General features: G+C 36.2%; 4 protein-coding genes and 1 long non-coding RNA gene across 5 annotated transcripts in view; 4 read left to right on the forward strand and 1 right to left on the reverse strand.

Moving 5' to 3' along the window:
* Window positions 1-6,955, forward strand: part of LOC117903988 (PH, RCC1 and FYVE domains-containing protein 1) — a 35,162-nt gene extending 28,207 nt beyond the window's left edge. The window contains exons 7-8 of the mRNA XM_034816518.1: window positions 150-294; window positions 6,601-6,955. Coding sequence (XP_034672409.1) covers window positions 150-272 — 123 coding nt within the window. The 3' untranslated portion in view covers window positions 273-294; window positions 6,601-6,955. The remainder of the gene's footprint in view (window positions 1-149; window positions 295-6,600) is intronic.
* A 1,677-nt stretch (window positions 6,956-8,632) lies between these two features.
* LOC117904594 (40S ribosomal protein S9-2) lies at window positions 8,633-13,147 on the forward strand. Its single transcript, XM_034817279.1, has 3 exons — window positions 8,633-8,733; window positions 9,477-9,855; window positions 12,784-13,147. Exons 1-3 carry the CDS (start codon window positions 8,703-8,705, stop codon window positions 12,965-12,967), a joined length of 594 nt encoding a protein of 197 aa, XP_034673170.1. The 5' UTR covers window positions 8,633-8,702; the 3' UTR covers window positions 12,968-13,147.
* Window positions 13,148-13,749: 602 nt separating this feature from the next.
* LOC117904113 (pectinesterase 1) lies at window positions 13,750-14,514 on the forward strand. Its single transcript, XM_034816632.1, has one exon. The coding sequence runs from the start codon at window positions 13,750-13,752 to the stop codon at window positions 14,512-14,514; it is 765 nt and encodes a 254-aa protein (XP_034672523.1).
* Window positions 14,515-18,939: 4,425 nt separating this feature from the next.
* Window positions 18,940-19,943, reverse strand: LOC117904281 (transcription factor ILI3-like). The gene is made up of 2 exons (XM_034816808.1): window positions 19,817-19,943; window positions 18,940-19,284 (listed from the first exon to the last, which is right to left on the reverse strand). Exons 1-2 carry the CDS (start codon window positions 19,928-19,930, stop codon window positions 19,126-19,128), a joined length of 273 nt encoding a protein of 90 aa, XP_034672699.1. The 5' UTR covers window positions 19,931-19,943; the 3' UTR covers window positions 18,940-19,125.
* On the forward strand, window positions 19,240-21,748 carry LOC117904282. The gene is made up of 2 exons (XR_004649571.1): window positions 19,240-19,319; window positions 21,082-21,748. It is a non-coding gene; the product is annotated as an uncharacterized LOC117904282 (long non-coding RNA).
* The last annotated feature ends 6,234 nt before the right edge of the window (window positions 21,749-27,982 follow it).

Below are 27,982 nucleotides of genomic sequence, written 5' to 3' on the forward strand. Positions count from 1 at the left end.
CCCTCACATAATTCTGTGATTACATTAAAAATCTTGCCAGGGTATATCTCATAGTTCATTTTAAATATGTTTCCTTCAGTCAAATGAAAGAAATAAAATAAACAATATCTTCAATGAATTGTGATATAGTGTGTTACTAATGCATGTAGGTGGAGGATCTTACTCAGAAATCCCAATTTTTGGAAGAAGAACTTGAAAAAACTTCAAGGCAGTTGAAAGAGTTGACTGCAACAGCAGGGGAGGAAGCGGGGAAAAAACAAGGCTGCAAATGAGATGATCTAATCTCTTACCCAGGTTAGAGACTTTCTTAGTGGAATACTTGTATCATTGCCTGTCCTCCACTATCTTCTTCTCAGTAGACTTTTCTTATGAGGCCCATCCATGGATTTGATTGAATTTGACTATTGCTTTTCTATTTGTGCATCTTCAAGGCATAGGATGATAAAGCACATTTAACATTTGGAACTAGAAAATCTCAACCAGATTACCATCAGGATGAGAGTAGAACTAGGAAAGGGAGTTCCCAATACTAAGAGCGTAATTAATCTTTCCATGACACATTCATAACTGAGAACATCCATGCTGTCATATTCAATTTGGAATCAGATCCAGTTCTATACAGGTTGATGTAGGACTGGAACTATCTGAAGTCCATCCCTTTTCTTTCAATGTCATCTTTTTGTTGGCCCAATGGATAGCGAATGCAAACAAAGAACTATCTTGTAATTGGCCCAATGGATAATGGATGTGAACAAGAGCCATTTCATTTTATAGGTAAATTATTTTTCGTGCATGGTGTCAAACATGGAATCTTCCCTTCCTCACTCAGCCCCCGCTCATTGCCACCTGTGCTAGACCTCAGGAGTTAATGCAAACCAAAAATCATATTCAAGAATATGCTTTGGGTATAATCCTCTTAAGCTGCAAGAACCAAAGATCTAGGTGCAATTAGGAAGGAAAATACATGTGATATCTTCTTCTAGGAGAGAGAAAACTCTATAATTTGATAAGTGAAACTTTTTTCTTGGCAACAAGAATTTTTCAATTTTTCAGTTTTGGTGGTGAGCCTCCTCCACCCAAATAGAAGAGCTATGATGATATTATGCAAGTTTGCTTTTGCCCTTTCTGCTTTCTTCGTTCCATGTCTTCTATTTATTTATTTATTTTATCAGAAACAAGAATGTATTAAATTAAGCATCAAGAAGTACAAAAGAAGGATGGGGACTTCTCCCCAAAACCAAAGAACTAAATAGAAGGTATGTTGGAACCTCCAAAGTAGTAAGTAAACCTATACAATAGTAAAGTACCAAATGGGAATATACAAAAACAAATCAGACCTTGTGAACTACACACCAAAAACCAATCAAGTTGAACCACATTAAGGGGAATGCCCTTAAATGTTGTGGTGTGAGAGGCCTAAAAGGAGGCAAAGAAATGAATGATCTCCCAAAAAGCCTTTGAGGTCCTCACCTTGTCCTAAAAAATCCTAGCATTTCTTTCTTGCTACACAATCCAAATCAAAATGAGACAAGTGGTTTGCCAAAGAACCTTACCTCTAATGGAGCTTCCCAATCCTTTGTATGAGATGGTCATCATGTTATAGATACTCCTAGGAGGAACCAGTCCAAATTAGCCAATTAGAATAGTTTGGGCCATAACCCTTAAGTCAATGGGCAATAAGAAAAAATGATCTACCATTTCTCTACTCTCCATACACAACAAACAAACATCAGGACTAAGGGCTTTGTAGGATCTTTTTAATTGTAGCATGTCATTGGTGTTTACCTTCTTGTGTGTCACTAACCAAGCAAAGGTCTTGACCTTAGATGGGACTTTAGATTTTCAAACAAAATTAGTTGGAAAGAATGGATCTGGATAAGAGAAATTGGACAAGACTAAAAAGAACGACTTTGCTGCAAATAATCTTGATGAAGATAAAGACCAGACTGTCACATCTAGAACGGATGGAGATAAATACAAATCTTCCTTTAGTTTCCATTTGGAAACTTGTCAATTGAGCTCATAAGGAGCAGTTTAACCTGGCTTTGCATTGGCATCAGAATTTATATCTATTACACGTCCAACACCAGATTTGGTACAAAAGCTCAAGGCTTCATTGGCACTCCTATGCCAATTGGTATTAGAGTTTGGCCTGTTTTGACATTACATATTATTTGGTATTAGAGATTGGGCTGCCTAGGTTTTTTTGTTCATTAATAAGAATCAAGAAAGTTCATCCTTAGGATCAAGTTCCCCTTAGGTGGTCCTCAGAAAAGAATCACTTTCTTGCACTTTCCGAAGCATTTGATTGTCTAACTAATGGCCTTATAAGGTAGCACAGGGGATAATTTTTTGTCTAAGTCAGCAATCATCATTATAGGCTTAATTGTGACAAGTCTTTACCATGTGGTTAGCAATCAGCTCCACCTGTAGGCTGTCTACTTTGACACTTGTAGGTCCAGCTCAAGTCCTAGCATGTGCATAGTCATAGATCTGTTCACCCTCACAAGTGAACTGCTGTTCTTCTTTGTCATTTGGCACATCAGGTCATCTCTGCTACCACAAACATCATGAACCACACAGCCTTTTTACAAAGTTTTCAACTAAAATGGTTTTGGAAAAGAGTAGAAAAAAAAATCTGATGCACATTCAGTCACATTTTTCCCCTAGTTCTGTCTGCAAACAAAAACCTCATTTGGGGAATGCAATTTCCAAGGGAACAAAAGCCACATTCCATAAAATACAGTTTTAAAGGAGTAGCAATTAAAATTGCATTTATTGAATGTGGTCTGAGACAATAAGGAGAAACATAGAAAAAAAAATGGTTTAGACATTAGTATGTACTAAACCTACAATGGTGAGAAGGCATTGTCAATTACTATAACAATGGTGATTGCCTGATCCTACAAATGCTCAAAGCCAAACGTCTTGATTGCCTGATCTAAACATTTGTTCTATAAGCATGATGCTTGTTTTAATATTTATGTTGCTTGCATACCATATGCTCTTGGCCCTTGGCCCTTTTCTATGAATCCGTCTAGTTGCATCATATAGATTCTCTTATCAAGATTGTCATTCAAGAATGCAGTCTCGACATCCATTTGCCATATCTCATAATCGAGGTGTGCCACAATAGATAAGAGTATTTTGATGGACTTGAGCATAGTTATCAGTGAGAAGGTCTCCTCATAGTTGAAACCAGGTTTCTGACTATAATCCTTCACCACAAGCTTAGCTTTAAATGTCTCAACCTTTCCATATGCTTTTCTCTTCCTCTTGTGGACCCACTTGCACCCTATGGTTTTTGTCCCTTTAAGTGCTTCTACAAGCTCCCAAACTTTGTTAGCATACATAGATTCTAACTTTGTCTCCATAGCTCATTACTAAAGATGTGCATCTACATTGCCGATTGCTTCATCACAATTCGTGTTATCAATCTCATGTTCCTCTAAAGTTGTCTCAAAAGACTCTCCCAAATACATGAATTGGTTTGGTTATATAACAACCCTCCCACTATGACAAGACACTATGTACTAGAAATGGGATGGGTTGGTACTAGATCTATAGTATTTTGTGCTATTGTGGGAGTCTTATTTAGCACTCTCCAATCGACCTCACTCCTAGACTTATTATTCATCATATAGTCATCTTCCAAAAATATGATATTTGTATTGACAAACATCTTTTAGTCCCTGACTATAAAAATAATAACCCTTTGTTCCTTTTGGGTATCCAACAAATTGACAAATTTCTGACTTTGATTCCAATGTGTCTATCTTTGGCTTCAACACATGTGCTGGACAGCCTCATCCGAACATGGTTTTAACCAAACTTATGACTTGTCCGCATTTCCATAAGAGTAAAGAGTTTAGATGAAACTAGGTTAAGAAGGTATCCTACATTTTCCAAGGCATATCCCCAAAAGAATGTAAGGATTGTTGATAAGCTCATCATAGATCTCATAATGTCCATAAGAGTTCGATTTTTTTTTTTTCCACCACTCCATTTTGTTGTGGAGTTCTAGGAGCACTCAACTGGGATATAATCCTATGCTCCTTCAAGAAAGAATCAAACTCACTTGACGCTTACCCTCCACCTCAATCAAATCAAAGTGCCTTGAGGTATTTACCTAATTGTTTCTCTGATTCCACTTTAAATTCCTCAAATTTATCTAAAGCATTGGATTTTCTATGCATAAGGTAAACATAACCATAGCTAAAGTAATCATCAGTGAAGGCAATGAAATACTCATTCCCTCCATGTGCATGGACATTAAAAGGTCCACACACATCAATATGCACTAACTCCAAACATTCTTTGGCTCTAATCTCTTTAGCAGTAAAAAACCTTTTGATCATTTTACCTTTTATATAGGATCAACAAACTGAAAGGTCTTCGGGAATCAATGAGTGCAATGTTCCATCATTGACTTTCTTCGAAGACCTTTTGAACTTAAAGCAAATGATTCTGGCTTAAAAGACTGAAAGTGCTGGACCCACTGGATACTGAAGATGAATGTAACAAATCAATAATGAATTCTTTCTCCGAGGATGAGGATGATACAATCTGTTGCTTTAATGGCATAATGTGACCCCATTTATAGCTTAGAATATTGTTGTCAGATAGAAAGCATGGAATCAGTGGTTGTCTTATCAAAGAGAATTTTTTTTTAGTGGAAGGAGAGTTATTAACAATGGACTTTTAGGAAGACAAAGTTGTGTGAAGTTGGATTGCAAGAGAAGTAGAAGAAAGTCCTCTTGGAGTGCTTCATTAATGGTGGTATCAAATTTTGTATTTTGGATTTTGGATTTTGTTTTACTCTTATTTTCTTTGTAAAAGGATTCTTAGTCTCCTATGGCAGTGAGTCTTATCCTTGGGAGGTGTGTTTTCCACCAAGTGAGTGAATTCTACTCCTATTTGGTTCATGATTCCATAAACATCCATTAGAGAGTCAAATGGCTCCTTTCCTTGGCTGAATGTTTTTGTAATGTCCTACTATGAGTCTTTGTACTCAGAGGTTGGATTCTCTTTTCTATCCGGAGAGATTTAGGCTTCTGAGGTGCCATCAATCTACTTGAAAATTGGTTTGGAGATGCCATCTGATTGGACTATGGTCTATGTGTAGTCTCTATGATCAGCAGGAAGATCCATCTGGCTATATTCCTATTTATTGTTTGTGGTTATCTAATTTATGGTCTTTGGTGGTTTTCTTCTTTTGGGTGGCTTGGTTCTTCCTTGGAAGATCAGAGTTATACCACATTGGTGGCATGACAGTTTTTGAGGTCAAGGTAGAAAAAATGAAGGATGATCCTTTTGTGCTTATTTGAGACAAATCAAGAAAAGAGGAACAAAATAATTTTTGAAGGTTTATATCATACATTATTAGTGATGAAAGCACTATTCTTAAAGCCTTTGCTTCCATGGTTAAACTGCTTCTGCTTATGGGCCAGAGGATATTAACTGCTCCTTGCCAGATTTTGTTGACAGTTTATGTATCGGTAGTCAAGAATGGAATTGTTTGGAATTTTCCTTATTTCGCTTTGACATTGGTACATCTTGTATATTTCCTGTATGCTAGGTTGCATTCCATTTTTCTGAGGTGCTTATTTAATGCCTTACTATGCTAATTTGCCTATGAAAGAAGAAGAAACTATTATCGTTCTTCCACATAATTATTGATAAAGTTTTTTCTCTTGTTATTTTATGTTCTTTCTTGACCTATATATGTAAGAAAGGAATTTAAGTATCATCTTGTTAATATATATTTGTTTGCCAAAGATGTGCAGCATTCCTGGTTTCTTATCCTTTGTTTTAATGAATCAAGCTCTTATGGGGAAGCAGCTTCATAATTCAAACTATATTCACCTGTTCTTCTTGACACCAAATATTTTTAAGTAAAATGGTGGGATCTAGGACCTAGCACAAGTTTCCATGAAGAATTTGAATGATTGCAAATTGGAATAAAAAATGGATCTTCTCAATAAATTGTGTTTGGTAAGGTTCTTTAGGGATGTGGGGAATGTCATGATGTGGAGGGAGTTCTAACAGTATGCTCTGAGTCAAATCTTTCTTCTGAAGTTGTACTCTTACCATTGACTACTCCTGTCTGTTTAAGAATATCCATGTTTCTTTGGCTTCTTCTATTGGTTCTGGCCAGAAGTGAGAGACAAATGTACAAAGGTAACCCTTGATGAGGAGTACCAACTTGTGTATGTGCAAGAGGGATACTAATTCTATAACCATTAAGTCACCCATTGTTTTGTGCTATTGTGGGACTTGTTATGCTATCTTTACGAGTGTTGGTTGCTTCCTTGAATGTTGTCTGTCCTAGTGATCAGTAGCCGGTAGATTAGAACAATCAATTGTTGTAGTAAGTCATTTGGCTATTCTTCAATTATTGCAGCAAGTCATCTTGGCTACTCTTTGTATTCCCTGTTTACACAGTTCTGTCTTCTCTTAAATAATATAATTGATTAGAAAAAATTAATATTCTGTTTATGTTTAGTGCAACTTGCAATTCTTGTTTGTATGTGTTTACTCCTTTCACTTTTATTCTTAATTATTCTCTTATGTTTGTATTCCTTGTGCTGCTGAAAACAGTGGTGAGCGGTAGGCTAGGAACAACTTCAAGGTATATGAGCAGCACAACATGATCCACAGCATGGAATAATATCTGGTTCTCCACCAATGTGAGTTGAAAGATAATGAATAAATCTGATGAGTGATATCCCTGGTATTGCACAAACCCCTTCTCCTCCACCGACAACTGTATACTTGTTTTCACATATCTGGTGGAGCTATTGGAACGATGTTTGGGTCTGACATTGCCTATGTATGTATGATGAATCCAAGAAATGTAGCTGGTAGACACAGAGAAAAGGAAAAAGAACAGGAAATGTACATCAAAGCATGGATTATATTTACTTTCAATAGTATCATAATTTTGATGAGTCCAGAGTGATCCTAACTTTTATCTGCTGAGATTGTTGTTGTTTCTTTTCATTTTTAGGTTTTCAGTTGCCTTTTTCCTTTTTGTTGTTCTGCAACTACTTCTAGCAAGATAGAGTAGGAACCTACCCTACTTGAGGTTATGATTATGTGTTTAATCCTGTGCTGTCCATCTGGCAATACTAGAAAAGACATGCTTCCCAATATTGTGAGTTTTTTCAATCCTCTTCTCATTGCCACATACAGTGAGCCTGCAACTATTTTGATTGTTTCATTTAGGTTGAGGTCCTCGTGGCTGTTTGGTGGAGGCCACAGCCAGCAAAAGCAAGGAAAGAGGCTCCAAGAAGCAGGGTTTGGATTGGGTTGGCAATGATTCTAAGAAACATTTCTAACTTCTCTATCACGTGAAAATAATTCTTTTTATAAAAATTTGAAGTACTAGAAATGTTAGAAGCACTTCTTAAAATCACTACCAAATGAATTCTTAAACTTATGAGCATTCAAAGTGCTTCTATTTTGGAGTATTTATATTCTAATACCATTTAGAATCTGCAACGTTTTAAGCAACATGGCTACATATGTGGTCCCATGGCTGAAAATTATCTTGAACTCTCCTTTCTAGGCCAAATATCAGGAGCAATGCTATATGCCAAAACTCTTGCACCAGACTTCAATTTTTTCAAGTATCAATGGTGAGGCTTCATGATTAAGAGAAGGGTTTATTTTTCTCCTTTACATAAAGCAAGGGGCTGGACTTGGATGCCAGAGCCTGCAAATTCTGACTCAAGCCCAAGCCTTCCAATATTCAAAATGCTTGCCTGTTGCCTTAAAGGTCAAAATATCCTTTAGTCTCTTCAATTTGATTGCTTATTTGGGAGATCATGTAGGAGACCTCTAAGTGCATCGTACCACATTGGTTTAATAGACCATCTTTGTGCTAGCATCCAAGGCATACATTAATGGGGAGTACTTAGTGGAACACCATATACTTTCTAGTTGTAGAGATGTTCTAAGAATCACAGAAAAGTTGTATAGTCGGGAGACTGCACTCGATGCTGTAAAATAGCATTCAGTGTAATACCTTTGGAGGACTCCCCAGCACAAAACGGTTTAGCATGTATGCAGTCACCCAAGGAAAGAAGGAAGATACGAGACCCATGCACACCATGTTTTATACTTAGAAAAATTGAAATATTTGAGAACAGTGACTGGTATGTCCCTTATGATCTTCTTATCCTTGAGATCCAATCACAAATTTTAAACACAACCATTTTGAGTTTTGGCCGATGAACTGCCTCGCAACAGTCCTATGTGATATGGGAGATGAAACAAAATAATTTAAACTGTCAGGAATGTAGGATTTGTTCCAAAAAAATATGAAGGTAATGAAAAAGATATAGGGAAAACATTTACCTCAAAATCAAAGACATGCACAAAATTCAGTAAGATATCCCCTACCCAACGTGAAAATGTGCAATTACTTTAGAAGAAGCCCGGGATGTCCCTTTCCCACGACCCACTGCCTCTGCCACTACAGACCCTCTCCATGCCCAATACAGAGGGTTTTCGTCCCAGGCCCAACAGGTATTAACATGGGCCGGGCCACGACTAAAGAAACATTTTTGGTTGCATCTAGTTTGAAATTCCAGGGATTAGGGTTTTAGGGTTCTCTTATAAGCGGCTCATTCGATCAGTACCCACGTCTAGAGGGAGAGGGAGAGGGAGAGGGAGAGAGACAGAGAGAGGGAGCAGCCATGGTCCACGTCTCCTTCTATCGCAACTATGGTAAGCCTTCTCTTTTTATGTTTTCGTTTAGATTCCTTCTTAATATTTGATCTATCAAACTTCCCTATTATTAATACCTGCCTTTTCTTTTAGTATTTATTCTGGATTTTTGGGGGACTGTTTTTATGTTTCCGTCATCCAATTTCTTTAGTATTAATTTCCACGTCTGTTTGGTTACTGAGAAAATGCAGGGAAACAAAGTAAATTAAATGTTTGTTATATGGTTTTGTTATAAACAAGTTTGTGGGCTTCTTTTTTATTTCCTTGGATCGGTCTTAGTAAACGCAAATTAGGGTTTTTTTCTTTTTTCTTTTTTTCTTTTCCTTGAATGTTAGGATTTTATAGTGAGGAATTTGTAACTGGATCTACATGAGATAAAAAAGTTGTTTTGATTTTCCCATGTGTACACCGCTTGTCTCAATCTTTCTTTTCCCCCCCTCTTCCCCCCCCCCTCTCTTTTTCTTGTGAACACTCTGTTTGGTTGCTTGAAAATGGTAGGGAACGGAAGCAAAGTAATGTTTTAGCTGTTATGTTTTCACTATAGGGCTTACATATTTACTTTGTTCTCTATTAAATAAACAGAAAAAAGATGTAATAATTCAAGTTTTTAGCTGTTAGGTATGCTCAGTTTTTTCAGCCACCAAACAAAACCTAAATTAGCCTCTTTGAGTTCTGTTTAACACACGTGAGTATTTGTCTTATTTGCTCTTAATTATATGGCATATGCTGAACAACTTCAGATGGGAAGACTTTTAAGAAGCCCCGCCGTCCATACGAGAAGGAGCGGTTGGATGCTGAGCTGAAGCTGGTGGGAGAGTATGGGCTCCGGTGCAAAAGAGAGCTGTGGAGGGTTCAGTATGTTTTAAGCCGAATCCGTAATAATGCTAGGATGCTTTTGACCCTTGATGAGAAGAACCCTCGTCGGATCTTTGAGGGTGAAGCACTTCTTCGCCGTATGAACCGGTATGGGCTTTTAGATGAGAGTCAGAATAAGCTTGATTATGTCTTGGCATTGACTGTGGAGAACTTCCTTGAGCGCCGCCTTCAAACTCTTGTGTTCAAATCCGGTATGGCAAAGTCCATTCACCACGCCCGAGTGCTCATCAGGCAGAGGCATATCAGGTAAATTTAAGGGATAAATGATGAAATGAAATCATCCATGGGGAAAAATGGCTCACTTAATGATGAAATGAAATCATCCCTGATGGGAAAAAATGACTTACTTTTCTAAAACTAGGAATATCCCTTTTTTTGGATGTAAAATATCCTGTAGCCAACTTTTTTAACACCAATCTCACATCAAAGCACTTTCTGAAAGAAAAAAAAAAAAAAGCACAGCTTTTTTTGGTCCATTAGAGGTTATATTTACAATTTTAAAACAATGGAGGTTACCTTTACAAAGTGAGGATTATTTTACCCTTTTGGCCCAAATATTCCTAAATTATTTTAAATGTTCTTACTTATTTTACTTTTATATTATCTAATATTGGTATTGGCTTGGACAATCAACCTTGTAAATAAGACTGATATTAGACATTCTTTCCAGCTAAGCCTAAAAAAAAAAAGAGGAAATAGATACCTTCATTTTTAACCAAGTTCCTAAAAGTATGGAACCATCCTGTGAAAGTAGCTTTTTTCTTCTGAAAGTTATGTTGCCTTAATTTTCATGTTTCTCATTATAGTATGTGCAGTGTGAGATAGAACTGTGGCAATTACTGTTAGAATAATGTCAACTCAAGCATCTTGTAGATAATTCTGGGGGTTGTTGAAAGATGGCCCATTCGGGTTTTCTTTGGGATATACCTTATCTGGGTGTTGGAGTTAACTATCCATCTCTTTGAATCTATTTCACCTAACTTTCTTTATGAAAGTATGTGGATTTTAATTTTAGTGTTTCTTCTTGTGATGATATGTGAATGAATTGAAGAAAGATTGTGATAATAGCAATAGCCATTGCATTTATTACGTCCAGAAGTACTATTTAGGAGTAACAGAAGTGTTTTTTGTTGTATTGATTGTGAAGTATAAGTAAGTAAAAAGCATAAAAAGTATTTTTCCTAAATGTTACTAGGGAATATGTATATTAGCTAGGGAATATTACTGTTGTGGGTGTGTTTTGACCATGGTGATACTGGTGATGAAGGTGGATATGGTCAGGTGATGGTCAAGAAGGTGGCAATGGAGTTTGCATTGATGGTGACACTGTTAGATGCTGTATCCACAATTGTTTGGGTGGTGGTGGTGGATGAGATAGTGTGAATGAGGTTCATTATTGAGTGGCTAGGTTTGCAACAATTGTCTTGGTGGTATGAGAGTGGTTTTGGAGATTGTATGATGGTTGCATTAGAGTGTTGTTCAGAAAAGCCCTTTAAAGGCACTTTTTCCCCTTTGAGTGTCGCAATTCCCTTCTTTGTTTGCTTTAGCCATTTCTAAGGAGGCGTGTTGGTGGATGTTTGGAATTACTCAGTTGAAGAGGGGGGGAGTCCTTGCTTCTCTAGATCTTTGAATGATTGGGAGGTGGATTGTGTAGAGAGGTTTTTGTTAAGTTTGCATGGGAAGAAAGTGTGTAGGGATGAGGAAGATAAGGTGCTATGTGTAGAGACGAAGAGCGGCAAGTTTACAGTTAAGTCCCTGTAAAACATCTTGGGGCTGGGCAGTTCAGTTTCTTTTCCAACGAGAGTCATTTGGAACCTGTGGGTACAACCTAAAGGATGCTTCTTTGCTTGGGAGACAATGTTGGGAAATGCTTAACATTAGAGCAAGTCCAAAGAAGAGGGTGGTATTTAGCGAATAAATGTTATCTTTGCCAATTGGAGGAAGAATTCATTGATCACATCCTTTTTCACTATGTAAAGATAAGGGTTTTATGGGAGTTGCTCTTTGCACTTTTCAGGGTGTCTTAGGTGCCTTCCTTGGTGGTTAGAGAGACACTACTGGGTTGGCATGATTCATTTGTGGGCAAAAAGGGCATCAAGATTTGAAGAGTATGAACCTTATGTATCTTTTGGACAGTTTGGAATGCAAGGAATATGATGGTTTTCGACAATCAAATGCTTTCAATCCAAACGTTAAAAAGTTTTTTTGTTTGCCTTCTTTGGTCAGAGACTAAAATGTTTATAAAAGATGGTTATTTGACTCTAGTTAGTTTCTTTTATTGGTCATGCTCTTATTGAGGGTAGCGGTGTTGTTGTGCTTTTTTTGGTAGATCCTTCTCTTGTTTGAGCCTTTTGGCGCCACTTTCAACTATATATATGTACTTTATCTACACAAGGACCCTTTTTCCTCTTCTGCTTATAGAACATTGGAATAGTAAGAAAGATAAAATCATCATACCTAGATGAAGTATATTCCTTGTCTAAAGTGGTGAATTGATCCTTTGTAACCCTAGACATGTCTGCACTAATATTTGGTCTTGTTTTGACATTTGATTTAGAGTAAGAGTAATCACTAACTGGTGCTCAGGTTCTTATTTTCTTTGCCTTTTCATTTTTCTTTTCCCTTTTTCCTATCTTTAGTTTAGCAACAACTCGTAACATATCTTGGGAAGTTTTCTATTAATGAACTTTGTTAAGTTTTAGGTTAGACAAATAATTTGAATTTTTTGGTTATTAAATTGTCATGGTTTTATAACTATAGCAACCCTATATACTGTTGTTCAAAGCAAGGTTCAACATTATTACATAGACTACTGGGTGAGGGGGGCTTAAAAGATTCAAGAAAGACATTCTTCTTCATTGTTAACATAGATGTAAAAATTTTATTTAACAGAGACTATTTTAGCCTCCATTCACAATTTAAAAAAGTTTGTTGAACAAAGGCAATTCTGTCTTTAATCCATGTACACAGTCCTCCATGTTATCTTAAAAAGTCATCTGTTGTGTTATTAGCATTCCTGTTTTAAAGAACATTCTTATATATAGCATTTTGTGTATTGTTTTCATATATCATATATAAAACTTGTTTGGCCATTATGTTTGGACTATCATACACTTCAATATAGAAATGATAGCCAATTGTTTGACCATGCTGCTGTTATGTCTTCTGTTGCAGGGTGGGGAGGCAGGTTGTGAACATTCCCTCTTTCCTTGTGAGGATGGATTCACAGAAGCATATTGACTTCTCACTTACAAGTCCACTTGGAGGTGGGCGTCCCGGAAGGGTGAAGCGAAAGAACCAGAAGGCAGCTGCAAAGAAGGCTGCTGGTGGCGATGGAGATGAAGAAGATGAGGATTGAGCTCTTGGTTGGGATCTTTGCGATTAGTAATTTAATAGGCACATGTCTTGTCTTGTGTTTTATCACCCTTTTATATTTAGGCTAATTTTGATGCAAGACTGCTCAATGTTTCGGTTTGGTTTCTAGATTCTGAATTTTTATTTTAAGGTTTCAAAAAAAATTTGCTTGCATTTTGTTTTATGACTTGGAGGGCAATTTGAAATATTTATTTTGGGTATTTAGACCAGCACGGATTGACTCGTTATTTGCATAGAGTTTTTATGCCTTCGATCTGTTTAGAGAAGCAGTCCTTGCCTCTCATTGTCTGAGACACGGTTGATTGTTTACTTTCAAGGTCAAATTTTTACCAAACCCGGCCACCTATTTAAATGCTGGGTACAGAGACAGAAATGGAAGGCTTCCTGACTGCCTAGTTAACCCTGCCTCAGCCCTCACCCCCAAGTGGAGATCCCTCAATACCAGTTAGTTTTCCCTGCAACATGTTTTCAGTCTTTTAATCCGGGCACTCCCATAATCTCTTACCATTTCTTGTAAAATTTGTTCTTTGTGTTTTAAGGGTTCAATTCATATGAACGCTAACAATTGATTATAACTTTTATATCATGTATGAGCACTGAAAAAATGTCAATACTTCCAGGCTCCCTGTAAAATGTAGTTCTGTGGGCACGCAGCTGATGCTCACTTGTTTTCCATTCAATACGTATATATTTATATAATAATAATTCCCCTGTATTGACCCAAAAGGGAGAATTGGTCATAGCTAGGAAGAGGATCGGACATAAATGGCTAGCTCAATTTCTGAAACAACCATTAGAGCCATGGATCCTATCAACTTCATCAAAGGTTACAACAAACTGAACCACCTTGAAGATCAAGCAGCACCTTCCACCCACACCCACAGGAAACCCCTCCTCATCACCATCACCATCTCCTTCATTCTCCTTTTCACCTTGATCATCGGTGTGGTGGTGGGAGCACTCGTTCACCATTCCTACACCCAATCACCCGAATCTCCCTCCCTTTCTTCCAGCTACGCCGACTCTATCAAAACCATCTGCAATGTCACTCAGTACCCTGTCTCCTGCTTCTCCACTCTCTCCACCCTCGACGCCTCCCCAAAATTCGATCCAGAGCTCATCTTCATGGCCTCTCTCAAAATCTCCTTCGCCCACCTCTCCAATCTCTCATCCTTCCCCAAAACCCTAATTCTCCGAGCCAAGGATCCTCGTTCCGAGGCGGCGTTGCGGGACTGCGAGAGCCTCCTGGAAGACGCCTCTGCCCAAGTCAACAACACGATGTCGGCCATGGAGGTGGGTCCGGGAAAGAAGATGATGACGGAGTCGAAGATAGAGGACATGAGAACGTGGCTAAGCAGCGCGATCACGGATCAGGAGACGTGCTTGGATGGATTGGAAGAGATGAATTCAAGCGTTGTGGAAGAGGTCAAGAACGCGATGCAGCCTTCTAAGGAGTTCACCAGCAACAGCTTAGCAATTCTTGCTAACATCAAGGTCCTCCTTCAAAACTTCAATCTCACCATGCACTGATAGTTTTTGGGTCTGTGACCTCCTGTTCTAAAAAGTGTGTTTTAATTTCCACTGGATTATACAAATTTCTGTCTTGTATTGTACACCAATTGTTTTTTCCCTTTTTCTTTTCTTTTTCTTTTTCCTTTAAAAATAAAATAAAAATAAAAATATGATTCTAATCATCAGGGCTCCCCTCCAATTTCATGTAAATTTGTAATTTTTTCAATTTCCAAAGTGTTCTACATAATAATTAATAATTAAGAAGCAAATATGCCCACAGAATACGACTCTCTTAAAACTAATAGAGCACCAACAAATTATTGTCAATAAAGGATGTTTTGGAGAAAGACAACTTGAAGTTGATTTCTCTTACTTTTAATAATGTTTAGGAAATCAAGAAACCATGAGACAAACATATTCAAGTTGGGACTTTCCTAGAAACTTCTCCTACATATGCCAATGCCACGTCTAAGCCCACAAAACAAAGTGGGTTTTGAAACTTTTGATCATATCCATGTTTTCTTTTCTAAACATTTATCAAATCAGATCATTGGTGCACACAAAAAACAAAGAAGAGAGTGAAAATGCCATAGAAAGGAAAGTGGGATTCGTTAGGCAAAGAGAGAGAATACTTGGTGGAGTAGGGAGGGAGGAAAAGGAAAATGCGGCTTTAAAACGACTCTTGGTCTTGGGTTTTGAACTTGTTGATGGTCCTCACGCTCCTACTTCACAGCCTTAAGATAATTGAGAATTAACAAACAACGGTAGATTTGGAAATTAAGGACTTTACGATATATGTTAATAAGAATATTGGAAATTAAATATGTTTATAAGGTAAAGATATATTTTTAGGAAAAATTAAAAAAAATGCAAGTAATTTAAAAAAATGGGGCATAATGAAGTATGAATCTAAATATTATTTATATTTAAAACATCAAGTTATTCAAAGAAAATACTCAATTGAAAAAACAATTTCATAAAACACGTTTTTTTTTTTTAGTTTTGAGAACAAAAATTTATTTTTCTTCGGTTTCTAAACTTAATTTTATTTCTAAAAAAATAAAAAACTTTAGCTTTTTTAACTAATCAATTGGGATAGGCTTATAAAAATAGAGAGGATTTTTTTTTTTTCCCTATTTTATAAGCTAAAGAATAGCTTGATGATTCTGTGAAGATAAACTGGTTGTTGGCTCCTCGAATGCATAATTTGGTAGAGGAGAGACCCATTGAAATCGCATTGCACATTGCCATATTTGCCTCAAATGGCGAGCTATTGATTTGGTCAGTTGTGAAGTTGATTGTGGGGCTAAATGTGGAGGAGGTTTAACTTCTATTAGCCAATCAATTAATCTATTTTGGGAGTGGGTGGTTGTCTATCAAGCAGGCTTTTTTGTGGATGGTGTAGTCAGTACAGATGGTATCATTCTTTTGGGGGACCATTTTTGGTTTGAAAACCAATCGAGGTGATATTTCCTTGATGAAAATGATCATCAACTGTCAGGTTACTTGATCAATAATTGGGTTTACACTAAGCTAGTGACATGCTAATTCATGTAAGATTTCTAACATGTCCGCTACTTTCTAGGTAAATATGTCTTGATTTTCTTCCAATATTTTCATCATTTGCTGTTCGTCATGTGGAGCCAAGTGACTCCTGTTAGAGCGTAGCAACAGTAATCCCTCCGAGCAGCTTTCTTACTCCTTTTTGTGTAGGATGAACCTGCGAAAAGGTGTCTTCGGATCTTTATCCAAGCAAGCCCCTCTAATGGCTAAGTTAGCTTAAAGAGAATTTGTGGCAAAGTTTTCTTACAAATCAGATTGCGTACCTTTCCTTCTGGCTATCTAGGGATTTTTATAGTGGTTGGTCTCTAACGTTGTTCTAGTCTTCATGATTGTCCTTTATTATGGTTTAAATACGTAATACTCAAATCATTGACTGTCAATAATGGTTGCCTATTTATTACGTGTAATGGTTGCTTAGTTGTCCCACGGGAAACGCGTAACGATCTTATTCATGGCATCCAGCCGCTCGAATGGATGTTGCTTTGGTCCAGTGATATGATCTGCCTTAAGAGTTCATCTGAGCAGATCCATTCGAGTAGCTCACTACTTAAGTCCCTACAACTCCCGTTCATTATCTTTCTTTATTCTTCTGATAGGACTAGTTTTAAATTTTGAACTGTCGACGACTCCCTAGTTGTCATTCACATGGTTCCCTTGTCTTCGAGTCACCTAGGAATTGCTATTGTAAGGGTGGAAGCGGTGTGAGTTCTCTTGGTTTTACTGTTTTGTTGATCTGTTTGATGGCTAATATGCAACATGATTTTTCCATGACTTGGTCATCTTAGAGAACACGCATTCCTTCTTTGTTAGAGAACTTTATGTTTTGGTCATATGAAGATGAGATTGTCTGCATGTCATGGATTTATGGTTGTCCCATGATGATGTTATACAAAGATGGTCTATCCAATACCAAGAACAGGTTGGGATGAGTGACCAGTCCTACTATTACCGACAAGGTAGACCAACATGTCGTTAATTCCTATCAAGGGCAAGTCAGAGATTGAAAAAAGTCCAATTTGTTCATATGTGGGTAGTTATAGGAGATTAGTTGCGCTCCCAGGGCCAGTAGTCATACTTCAAAGTTGGCTACCCTTAGTGTGGCACGTAGAGGATCATAATGAGGAATCCTGATTTGTCGTAACTTGTGGTTAGAGAAAGTGAGCCGATTATGCAATGTAGTATCAGAGGTTAATGTGCCATTTTGTGAGGGGTCATTCGCAGTTTGTCCCTTTGCTTTTATAGTTCCTTGAGTTTTTATTTTTAGCTTCATGCAGCATGGGTCCTCCTTGAACGGCCACTTCAATTACGAAGCATGTCTCCTTCGGGGCTAAAGGAAATTAATCTCTCCTCTTTGTCTTGGTCTTCTCTTCGTTGAGGATAGCATTAATGAAAGTGTGGATGTGATCCCTGGAAGAGCTTGCAAAGCGCTGGGTTCAATGACTCTAAGCGGTTGCATGGATTCAACCAAGCTGGGTCGAACAAGTGTCAGTAGTTGTTTAAAAGGGTTGGTGTGCCGACTAATTTCTTCAAGTCCCCCCTTATTTGTGTGATTTGCTGGATGTGATTCTCATTTCTTTTATCAAGCTCTTTCATACGTCTTAACATTTCCTCTTGTTTTTTATTAAGTCTTCTCTTCATTTCTTCCACGCGCCCTTTTATCCTTGATGCTTGTGAAGAAGGATCATCTTGTGGATGCTTGTTATTAGTCTAAGTTTGGACCATGGCTGGTAAGTTGCTTTTCTTTCATTTCCCACAAACAACGCCAACCTAATTTGTCTTCTAATAACTTTGGAGGATCTTTTTGTTCTGAGGTTGGACCATGGTTGACAAGTTGCTTGTCTTTTATTTCCTATAGGTGATGTCAATATGTTTTGTCTTATATTGGCTCAAAGTTATCCTGGATTGATCTTATATATAGACCTACAAAGAAGATGGTTGGGACAAGGAGCTGGTAACTTAGGCCAACCCCTCTACAATGATCCAATTAGCCATGGTTTTCCATCAGAGAACCAATTGTGTGCTCACTAACCTCTGGATAAGCGACCCTGCTCTTCTTTATAGTGCAATTAATGTGGTTCGTTTTACTTAGGTCATAAATTAATAGTATTGGTTGCTTCATTATTAATGAAAGGTCATCTATTTGAGAATGATGAGAAATATCATTCATCCTATTCTGATAGAGAGTGCACGGGATTCTACATCACCACTACCCTCCATTGAACGAGGACCCACGTTAATCCACCCCTGTAAATTATAAAATAAAAATAAAAATGAAATTAAATAAAATTTAAAATTAACTTTAATAACCCAAGAACCAAAATTATTTTTAAAGCATTTAAATTTAGCTTTAAGAGCCCTTACAACAATTTTCACTCTCAAGACACAATAAAATTTGGACTTGAAATAATCCTGAGGGGTAACTCAGTTGGTCCAACCTTGGGTTTACTTCTCAATAGTCACCAGTTCCCTCAGGGTCACTAGAAGTTTGCCCCATTAATCAATCATTTAGCTAAAAAAATTAGCATGATCTAACTAATATATGTATAGATTTCATACACTAAGCCAAAATTATAATTTCATAACACATCTTACCAATCAACTAACAAAACAAGGTAAAATTTTAAATTAAAAAATGAAAAAGAACTAACTTAAATAAGCAACAGGATCATTAATATGTTGGTATGGTTTTGTATTCTCCTGTCTTATTATATTCTAAACATCGAATCATGATCCCATAATTTACTAATCAAACACAGCATTTCAGGTCTGTTAGCTGCATATGATATTCTACTTCAGCCTTGAACCCCAAAATCAGTACTTTGTTTTAAGAAAAACTCAGCACCTAAACGACAAAGAAGAGAGAAATAGAAAAGAGACCCGAAGAAAAACCCAAATACATATTTGTTGCACATAAATAATTTATCTCACTGGTTGGAGTCCTGACCAGACAAAGAAAGAAGAAAATCAGAACATTGTGGGGTGGGTTGCAGGAAGATATAATACATCTTTTGTCTGGTATTATGACTTGAAAGCAATTCCAGCTGAGAGAGGAAGGGGACTAAAGATCTATCGCTGCAATAAACTTCTAAGTTGCTCAACCTCAACACCATTAATATTATCAAGAGAATCAAGAAGCTGGGATAGTCTCTCACTCAGGTCGCCCACCTCTCTGTGTAGCCTCTTTATGTAACTGCACGTTTCTTTCAGAATCCTCCATGCCGATGCCTGCAACCAAACCAATTACGTTGAAAAAAGCCAAGGTTAGCATTTAAAATTCACAACAGTCTTTTTCTTTTCATCCGATCATGATTTGGACGTATGCATGTTCCCAGTACATCAATGAACTGTCTCTATATGTAAACCACCCTTGTTTCCTCTCTCTTTTTAGCTTAATGGCTACGGTGCAGTTTACTTAGAACTTGAAGCCACTTCTGCAGTATGAAATTGGTATTATCCTTGTTAAAAGTATCATTATTATGCTAATTAATTTTTCTTCAAGATTCGAGTTTTGAATTAAAGCCTTTAAAAGAGACTGGGCTCTCCCTCTCTCCGTTAATGTCCAGTACTGCAAGTCATCTTGGCAAGGCTCTTGTTCCTTTCTTCCGGGACATGATATGAAAGTCTAGATGACGGCCGAGACAGAAAATTGGTACTCATGGAGAGAGGAAAGCAGCAAGGTCAAATGCACAAGCTTCTAATATTCAGAATAAGAAATGAAAAAAACAAAAAAAAACAAAAAACACCCAGGCTAGCCTACCCCTGTAGACGTGCGCCTTTGATTTGAATGAGGTAGCAACGCCTGCAGTTTGAGGATGAGGTCGTTAATCTCATCGTCGGTGACTCGTGAAGCTCTTGCTCTTTGGGTAGACATGGGTGGGAGGGAGGGAGGGAGGGAGGGGGGTGGGGTTGTGGAAATTGAGGAAGGGCAGTGGGGGAAGTTGAATTGGGAAGGGGAGGGAGCTTAAAATAGTGGCAGTGTGACCAGTAAGCACACAAGTTGGTTGGAAGAAAAAACGATTTGACAGTAACGTTTCTGATTTTGATAACTCCAGTGGGGGCCCATTTGTCCAACAGCATTGAACAATAAGGACCCACAATGAAGTGGGCCTTGGGTAAATTAAGTCTTGGAAAGGAGCCCATCAGCTCAACAGTTGCCTAGTTTGGCAACACAGACTTCTACACACATCTCCCCAAGATGGACACGTGTCTATTATTTAGATTGTATTTTAGGCCGCTTATCATAGACGTTTACGTGCTACCAGAAAAGATACCTTGGTTTTTGTTTGTTTGGCGAGGCCATTAGTGCACAGCCCCCTCTTTGTCTATTGCCTTGCCCACTTTGAAACCTTATCCTAGGTTCACACCCGTGTTCAACATTTATAAACCAACTAAATATTACGTAAAATTAAATACACAAAAAAAAAAAAAAATGAAAGGGAACAAGGAAAAAAAGGACGTACCAAAAATTGTCATATAGCTACATGTTTGATGGGGATTAAAGAGAGCTTTTTAGATAATTTGTTAGGCTTATAATGGAAATCATTGAAAGGCATCAAACTTCCAAAACTCAATCACCATGTTTGAATATCCAAAGCAATCAACTCCAGAAAATTCATAAAAATCGGGAAAAAAAAAAAAAGAAAAGTTTGCCAAAGGTGAAAAAAGTAAGTCAACAAAGTAGGGAATGGAGAAGACAGAGGGGTGATGTGACGAAGCATACGCTAGAGGATGAATGACTAAACCACACAGGCATGCATATGAAGGTAAGACCTAGGCGGTGGTGACGCTTAAGCTAAGCTAATAATTAAGAAATGCTTGGCCTCATTTACCTAACTACCAACCATTTCCTCCGCGAGCAGTCTTACTGTTCATATCTGCATCAATCATTTTCATGAGCCCAGACAAAACACCGCTGCTGGCTCATGCACAACCGCTCAAATATTCAGTACCACTACTTCTTTTGTCTTTCCTCTTCTGAGGCCTGATCAAAAACATGTTACAAATCTTTGGCAATTGTGATAGGATTTTGTAGCCAAGGATTCAGATTGTTGATGGGACTACTAAGGTAAGCAGTCAAAAGTAACTGCCCTTTTTTTCCTTTTCTTTTCTGATGACTGTCCCTGTCTTCGTCAACGATCACATTATCAGATAATCCCAATAAAGAAATTGAAATTTGAAGTGTTGATCCTTTGTGTGAAGTGTGAAAACTAGTTTTGGCAGTAATTGCCAGTACGGGGACATGGAAAAGACCTATACTCGAATCGACAATCTCAACCGTCCAAATCTGGTGGGATATGCCCCCAGTGTGAACCACACATACTACTGTCCAGTTACTGGAGAGGGTGCGGGCTGTTGGAGCAAGAATTTCAATCGAGACTGTGAGTCTTCCTTGAATCACTCTCTCTATCACCACGACACACTACATGAATCTACCCCATATTTGCTTTCTCCAACAGACTACCTGCAACCAAGGATGATTCCGACAGATTCCCCTACAACAATCAAGTCAAGCAAAGAGACGGTCTAGAGAAAAAGGTAAGAGAGGAGAAGAAGAACAGTGATGTAAAATATTTTACCTTACTTTTGCCTCGAGCTAGCTACTTCATGTATTTGCTTAATTAGGTCTTGTTTGAGACAACTTATTACTTTTTTTCTTGAGTTAAATCATAATTTTTAAAAGGTAGTATTAGTAATTTTAAAAGTTTTATTAAATATACATTTCTTATGTAATTTAAAATAAATATTTCTTTGCTTTCACATTAAATTCTTGTGTAAGTCGATATTCTTTGAACAAAAAAGGTTTTCACTTTGTAGAAGTTGAATCATTCATTTGATTTTTATTACATGGGTTTCTATGGTGGTCGAGCCACCCTAAGCCTAAGTGGGGCAAATGGCTTCCTAAGAGTTGAGCTCATTCCCACTTAATTTCAATTTTTTTTTATATAATTGTCATCAAATTGGAAGATCTGTGGTTTTTTTACCCATTACCCCTACAAATAAATTTTAAAATATTGCCCCCCTAGACTGATTTCCTAGCTGTATCACTAGGTTTGTCTCTCATTGGGATGAATGCAATTCATCTGTGCCCGCTATAGGCTGCATGTGTCTGCATTATGCTGACATGCATTCACATGGTACAAGTTGTTGCTAACAAGTCTATTCGTCCTAGTGGTGAACGGACATACGACAAAGGCAATCCCACTTTCGTCTCTCGTCTAGTTATTGAGCAAGAGGACGCAAGTGGATTCATCTTTCTAATCATATTTGATGGATTTATCATTTTCCCTGTATAAAAAGAAAAGATCGAATCCAATTCCTTCAATGCTCTTTTCCCTATTTTAATTAAGCGCTTGCTCTAGAAGCATTAAAATGAGGAAATTCAAAATTCATCTCATTTTCATTTTTATCTAATCCATCGTAATTATTACCATTTGCTTTTGTGCATTTTGTTAAAAAAAAAAAAAAAAATTTGATTCCCACCCACAATGGTTTTCTCTATCCGCATTTAATACACCACACATTGCCTTACACACCCTTTCATTTAGGCTTAGCTTCCCATATAAGTCTCCTCATTAGCTATTTTAGACACTCTACATGCTACTTGCTCTCTAGTCTCAACCCTCTTCATCAATTGCATATTTCCAAGTTTTTGAGTCATTACTCCAACACATAAAGGCAAATTCTCATCCGTTATTGATAGATTGATATTTCGTTGTTTATTACATCAAAACACAATTTATAATATAATTCACTATTTTAGAGTAAGTTGTACCCGATAAAAAAATGGTTTTAGTATAAACTATTATAATATAATAGTTTTTAAGTATCGTTCACTATGATCAATTATTCTTAACAATTAAGACTTGAATAGAGGAAAAGAAATTATTGTGATAAACTGAAATTAACTTTGACAATTCATGGGGAAAAATCAAAATAACAATGGTTTCTAATTAAGAAGAACAATGAAATGTGAAATAGAAGAAAATTAATAAGAAATAAAATTATATGAGTTATAGGATTTTCTAGAAAATAATTTTCAAGGTGAATAGATGTTGAGATCTATTTTTCATAAAGTTAGAATGAAAACCTAAATTTTCATCTAAACCGATTTTAGATTTAGCTTTTTAAGTCTAAACCTAATTTCTCTTCAAATTAGGTTATTTAATCCAAGAGATCAATTTAAACTATATATTCAATTCATCTTAAATCATCTTCTAATGATTCATACAATACAACTATTCTATTTCATTAAATCTAGCTTTAAGAATTTAATGAATTTATGTAGTTTGTAATGTAATAGTCATTCAAGATAATTTTAAGAAAAAAATCCTTAAAATTCAAGTAATCAATCAATTTGATCAAATTACCTTTACAATTCAAGTTCATTTATCTAATTCACCATGGATCTTGCCTCTAGATCCTCTTTCCTTCAAGAAAAACGAGATTTAGTCACTCATGCTTGGAGATTTGGTCTCACAAGGCACGTTTGGCTAGTGAGAAAATGAAGGAAAATAAAGAATTCTATTAAGAGAGAAAATATAAAAAATTCTGTAATAAAAAATGTCTCAAAGGTCATTTAATGAGAAATTCAAGTTTCTATTTATAGGTCAAGGTCAAGTGGACACTTGGTATCATCTAAGAGGTCTTTTGGAAGCTTCCACATTTAGTAATCTGGAGTTAATCAGCAAAATAACCATTTCGCATGAAGAAAACCAATTTCATATGGTCGTGTGAAATTAATGGAGTAACAACAGCTTTAATAGCTTCCTGGACCATTTCTCATGATTGTGTGAAATTTTCACATGTTCATGCGAAATCAAATTGTAAATTCTCCTTAGCCTGCATCACAAATCCCTCTTTTGGGCCATTTCGCACAATCATGCGAAATTGCACTATATGGTTTTTAAGCTCCTCTTTGTTACTTCCTTTATTTTCATCTTTTGACTTCACTTTAACTACCTTCAATTGATTCCAAATCCCAATCTAATTACATTGTTTCTTCCTCAAAAGATTATTTGTCCTCTTCCATTTGATTTCTTTCTTTTGTCACTCAATGCATCAATATTCACCTTGAAATAGCTCCAAAACTATACAAAAATCATTAGTATTCCTTGCAAGGGCAACAATATATTAATTGGGCATGTTAGACATAATTACTACTCAAAAAGTATGGAATTCATGAGAATTATTATTTTAAATGTGTCTTTTTTTAGTAGTAATCAACTATCATTTATGGTTTCATCAATTTCATTTTTTATTTTTTTTCATTTGTTTTTATCTTGTCTTTATATATATATATATTTGTCTACAACTTCCTTTCCTTTTGCTCCCCCAATTGTTCAAGACCTTGAACTCTATGGAGGAGGATAAAGGAGTTTAAGTTCCTACCCCATGTTCTTCCTAGTGTTGTAACATGCTCTTAAGTCTTTTCTAGTAGTTTGTAGGTGATTTTTCCTATAGGGTTCTTATATTCTCAATCTCAACACATCATCCTTCTTGTCATGTTTTAAGATTTACTCAATGATGACTTGAGGAGTACTAGATCAATTCAAACTCCATGGGGATTCCATAAAGCCTTAGATTGACGAGACCAAAGGTACCAGGTTGAGGACTTTAGATAGGGAGCAAAGATGGCAAGTTGAGGACAAAGGAGATAATTTATCAACCAATCCCAAGTTTAGAAATAATTTGGCAATTTCATTTGATGTGACCATATACAATTCATATTCATTCATCCAACTATTCAACATTAGTGGATCAACTAACAACGATATATTCATTAGATCTCCATAGTTTCATGTTGGCTTATGGCTACCATTTCCTACTATTGTTCAAGACTTCTATCATTTTTTTTAAGGTTCACTCATCTTGTTATCACCTAAATGTTTAATGAATATCATTGCGGTACGTCATGTTGAACTAAAAGTACAACTTTGATTTAGGAGTTTACAAAGTATTGTTTATCTAACAATTCAAATTGTTATAAAACAAATACCTCTATCTATGGACTACTGAGTCTTTCAAATAATGAATTGGCATCTAAATTGTAATAAGGAATGCAAGTTGAGATGTAGCTATTTTTGGGTCAATAGGAATGTGGAGAAAACAACTCATGCCAAGATAAGTTTGTCCTTTGCCACTTGGCTAAATTTCTTTTTAAGGAACTAAAAAGAATAATATATTATATTGATGAGATGGGCTTTGGTAAGCTTTTTTGAGTTTTCAACATTCTTTCCAACTAAATGATGTTTAATAATATAGTCACACTTGAAAGTACTTAGAACGTCATTAACAATTGTCCTAAAAGACTCCTACCCTCCCTGAAATGTTCCAAGGAGTTGCCCTAAGAGACTCATTGTTAGGGTTGAAGGAAAGGAGAAAAAACATTTACAATAGAGTGAAAAGAAGAAAGAATTAAGTGAGCTTCATAAAGCCCCTAAAAAGAGACATCGACTTGAAAAGTCATTCTTCAATTAGCACGAAGAAATGTCACACCTTCAAAATTTCATTCAAGACTTAGGAAACAATAGTGACGATAAAGCTCCCTTGGTAACAATATAGAAAAAAATGAGAACTAAGAAATGAAATATGACAACCATCATCTTTCAATTTCCTAAGCTCTTTTTCCTTTCTAAATCCAGAGGTTGTTCAAGGTCAAGCACTACTATATTGCCCCATAGCACTCCATCTTCTACAACTTTCGAAGATGGGATCATCCTTGGTCTTAGAATAGAGTCCTTGAAAATATAATATAATGTAACAATAAATGAATTTCATTAATATTATATTATGACTATGGTTTTCCACTCACTATCTCATTTATTATTTATGGTTAAGCATTCAAGTTTGCATCAGGTTTGCATCATTTGCGTTGTACATGACTTTGATGTATTAAGAGTTGCACGGAAGATCGAAGTCATGAGTTCCTTGCAAGTAGATAAGTTATTCACATCTAATTCATGGTTTTAAGTTATCCTTTTGATATTATAACGCACTACTTTCTAATTGAAGAAATGAATTGTCATAGGCATCAAGATAAGGTTCACATAGTGAGTGCATTAATGGATGTAATTATACATTGGATAAAACCTATAGTGAGTTATGGCATTGGTTATTAGATAGTTATGACTTTGTCAAACTACTATATTGCATAACTTTCAACATTGAAAGAATATTAAGTTAGTGTTGAGGTTTTCAATGGCTTTGACTTATAGGTGAGACCCTAATGTGGTCATATATTCCATATGAATTATATCACCATTAATTAAAGTAGATGGTAACATGTATTCTCAAGATAGAGACCATGATATCTCATGGGTTTGAAACACTACATCCTTTTTGGTGATCTTTAAGACATGTGATTATGAAAATTATGATCATAGTAATTCTTTAAATGAAATTTGACATATACTCTTAGAGAGCTAAAACATGTCAATTCATCACATAATGAAGGGTCAAAGACTCAAAGATTATAAAAATAATCTTAAAAGGTTAATAGTATTTACCTCATTAAATTATGGACATTAGTTCATAAGGAGCTTGCATGTGGTTATTACTTGATCACAGACCAGAGTTTCATATCTCGATTTAATATTAGAGGATAATAGAGTATAGTTGACTCTCTATAATGAAATATTGAATCAACTTCAAAATTAGATTTTAAGAGAACTAGTATCTTTTTATGAATCTTAATGGTTCTCAGTCGAGCTCATATTCCTTTGTGATATATTATTTGATGAATATTTGGATTTTTTATTTATATGCATGCATAAGAGCATTTTGGAAAATATACAAGGTTGCATAAGAGCTTATGAATGGTCTTTTGGATTATATAATTAATTAATTAAAATCTAATAATAATATTAATTAATTAATTAATTAAGATATAGTGGGCTAAACTAAGTAATCCAAACTCAAAATGTACTCAAGTCACTTAAGTACGCAAGTAATCCTATATAAACCCTTTTAAGGGTTAGGGCTTGTAATACTGGTCATTTTATCTTCTAGAGAGAAAAAACCCTAGCCTCCATCCCTATAAAGAAAATTTCAGCATCCTCACATGGTAAAGTCTAGGAAAGAGCCATCGGACAAATGATAGCTAAGTTTTCGAAATTCACACCAACCTTTTTACTAATTGTAATTGATCTAGAAACATTCATACCATGGGTGTTATTTTCTAAAGCACTTAGATCTATAGTTTTTGTTTTTTATGTTTTCATTATGTTAGATCTAGCATCCCCGAGATTGTCGTAGCATGCACCCCATGATCCAAGTTTTGGAATGAAGTAATTCAAATATTCTAACACTTAGGTCGAGATGGCAGAAAAGGTGTTGAATCTAACTTGACTCAATTGAACAGGTTGAGCTTGTTTCTCAATTCTAAAATATTTTTGCTCAATGTTGTTTATCATATAGTGTTTATACCATATTTAAAATTTGATTGATTTTACCAACATAGGTCAAATTGATGACTTTGACACTAAAGAAGAGTTTTAAAATAAAAGAAGGGAAGTTAGGCTAAATAACAAAGCTTTAACAAAAGTGCAAAGACATGGAGGCAAAGATTAAGAAATTCGAACTCCTTGCAAAGAATGTGTAGAAGGGGGAAAGAGATGTGCAAAAAGGTTTAATACCTTCCTTTTAAGAACACTAAGGCAAGTGAAGCTTTGAGCCTAACCCATAAGAAATTGAAATGTTGACTAAGGGCGAGAACAAATTTGTAATGGCCGTTGTGGAATGAAAAGAAGCCTTGGAAAAACTAAAAGAAGATTATGTATAAGAATAAATTTTTCCCAAATATTGGTTGCAATAATATGGAGAGGCTTGCCAAGTACTATTTAACCAGTTGAAAGGCTTTCTTGCATTCTTCTATCTATTGAAATTTCTTACATCCTTTGATGATGGAGAAGAAAATAGGGAAAAG

Source organism: Vitis riparia, chromosome 17 (assembly GCF_004353265.1).
Source record: "Vitis riparia cultivar Riparia Gloire de Montpellier isolate 1030 chromosome 17, EGFV_Vit.rip_1.0, whole genome shotgun sequence".
Lineage (NCBI taxonomy): Eukaryota > Viridiplantae > Streptophyta > Magnoliopsida > Vitales > Vitaceae > Vitis > Vitis riparia.

What these genes read in the sequence shown, in the direction of transcription:
- LOC117904594 (XM_034817279.1), top strand. Translation starts at nt 8,703, where the DNA reads ATGGTCCACGTCTCCTTCTATCGCAACTATG. An exon ending in CTCCTTCTATCGCAACTATG is followed by an intron (nt 8,734 to 9,476) that starts GTAAGCCTTCTC and finishes CAACTTCAGATG; the next exon opens with GGAAGACTTTTAAGAAGCCC. An exon ending in ATCAGGCAGAGGCATATCAG is followed by an intron (nt 9,856 to 12,783) that starts GTAAATTTAAGG and finishes CTTCTGTTGCAG; the next exon opens with GGTGGGGAGGCAGGTTGTGA.
- LOC117904113 (XM_034816632.1), top strand. Translation starts at nt 13,750, where the DNA reads ATGGCTAGCTCAATTTCTGAAACAACCATTAGAGCCATGGATCCTATC.
- LOC117904281 (XM_034816808.1), bottom strand. Translation starts at nt 19,930, where the DNA reads ATGTCTACCCAAAGAGCAAGAGCTTCACGAGTCACCGACGATGAGATT. An exon ending in AAAGGCGCACGTCTACAGGG is followed by an intron (nt 19,285 to 19,816) that starts GTAGGCTAGCCT and finishes GTTTGGTTGCAG; the next exon opens with GCATCGGCATGGAGGATTCT.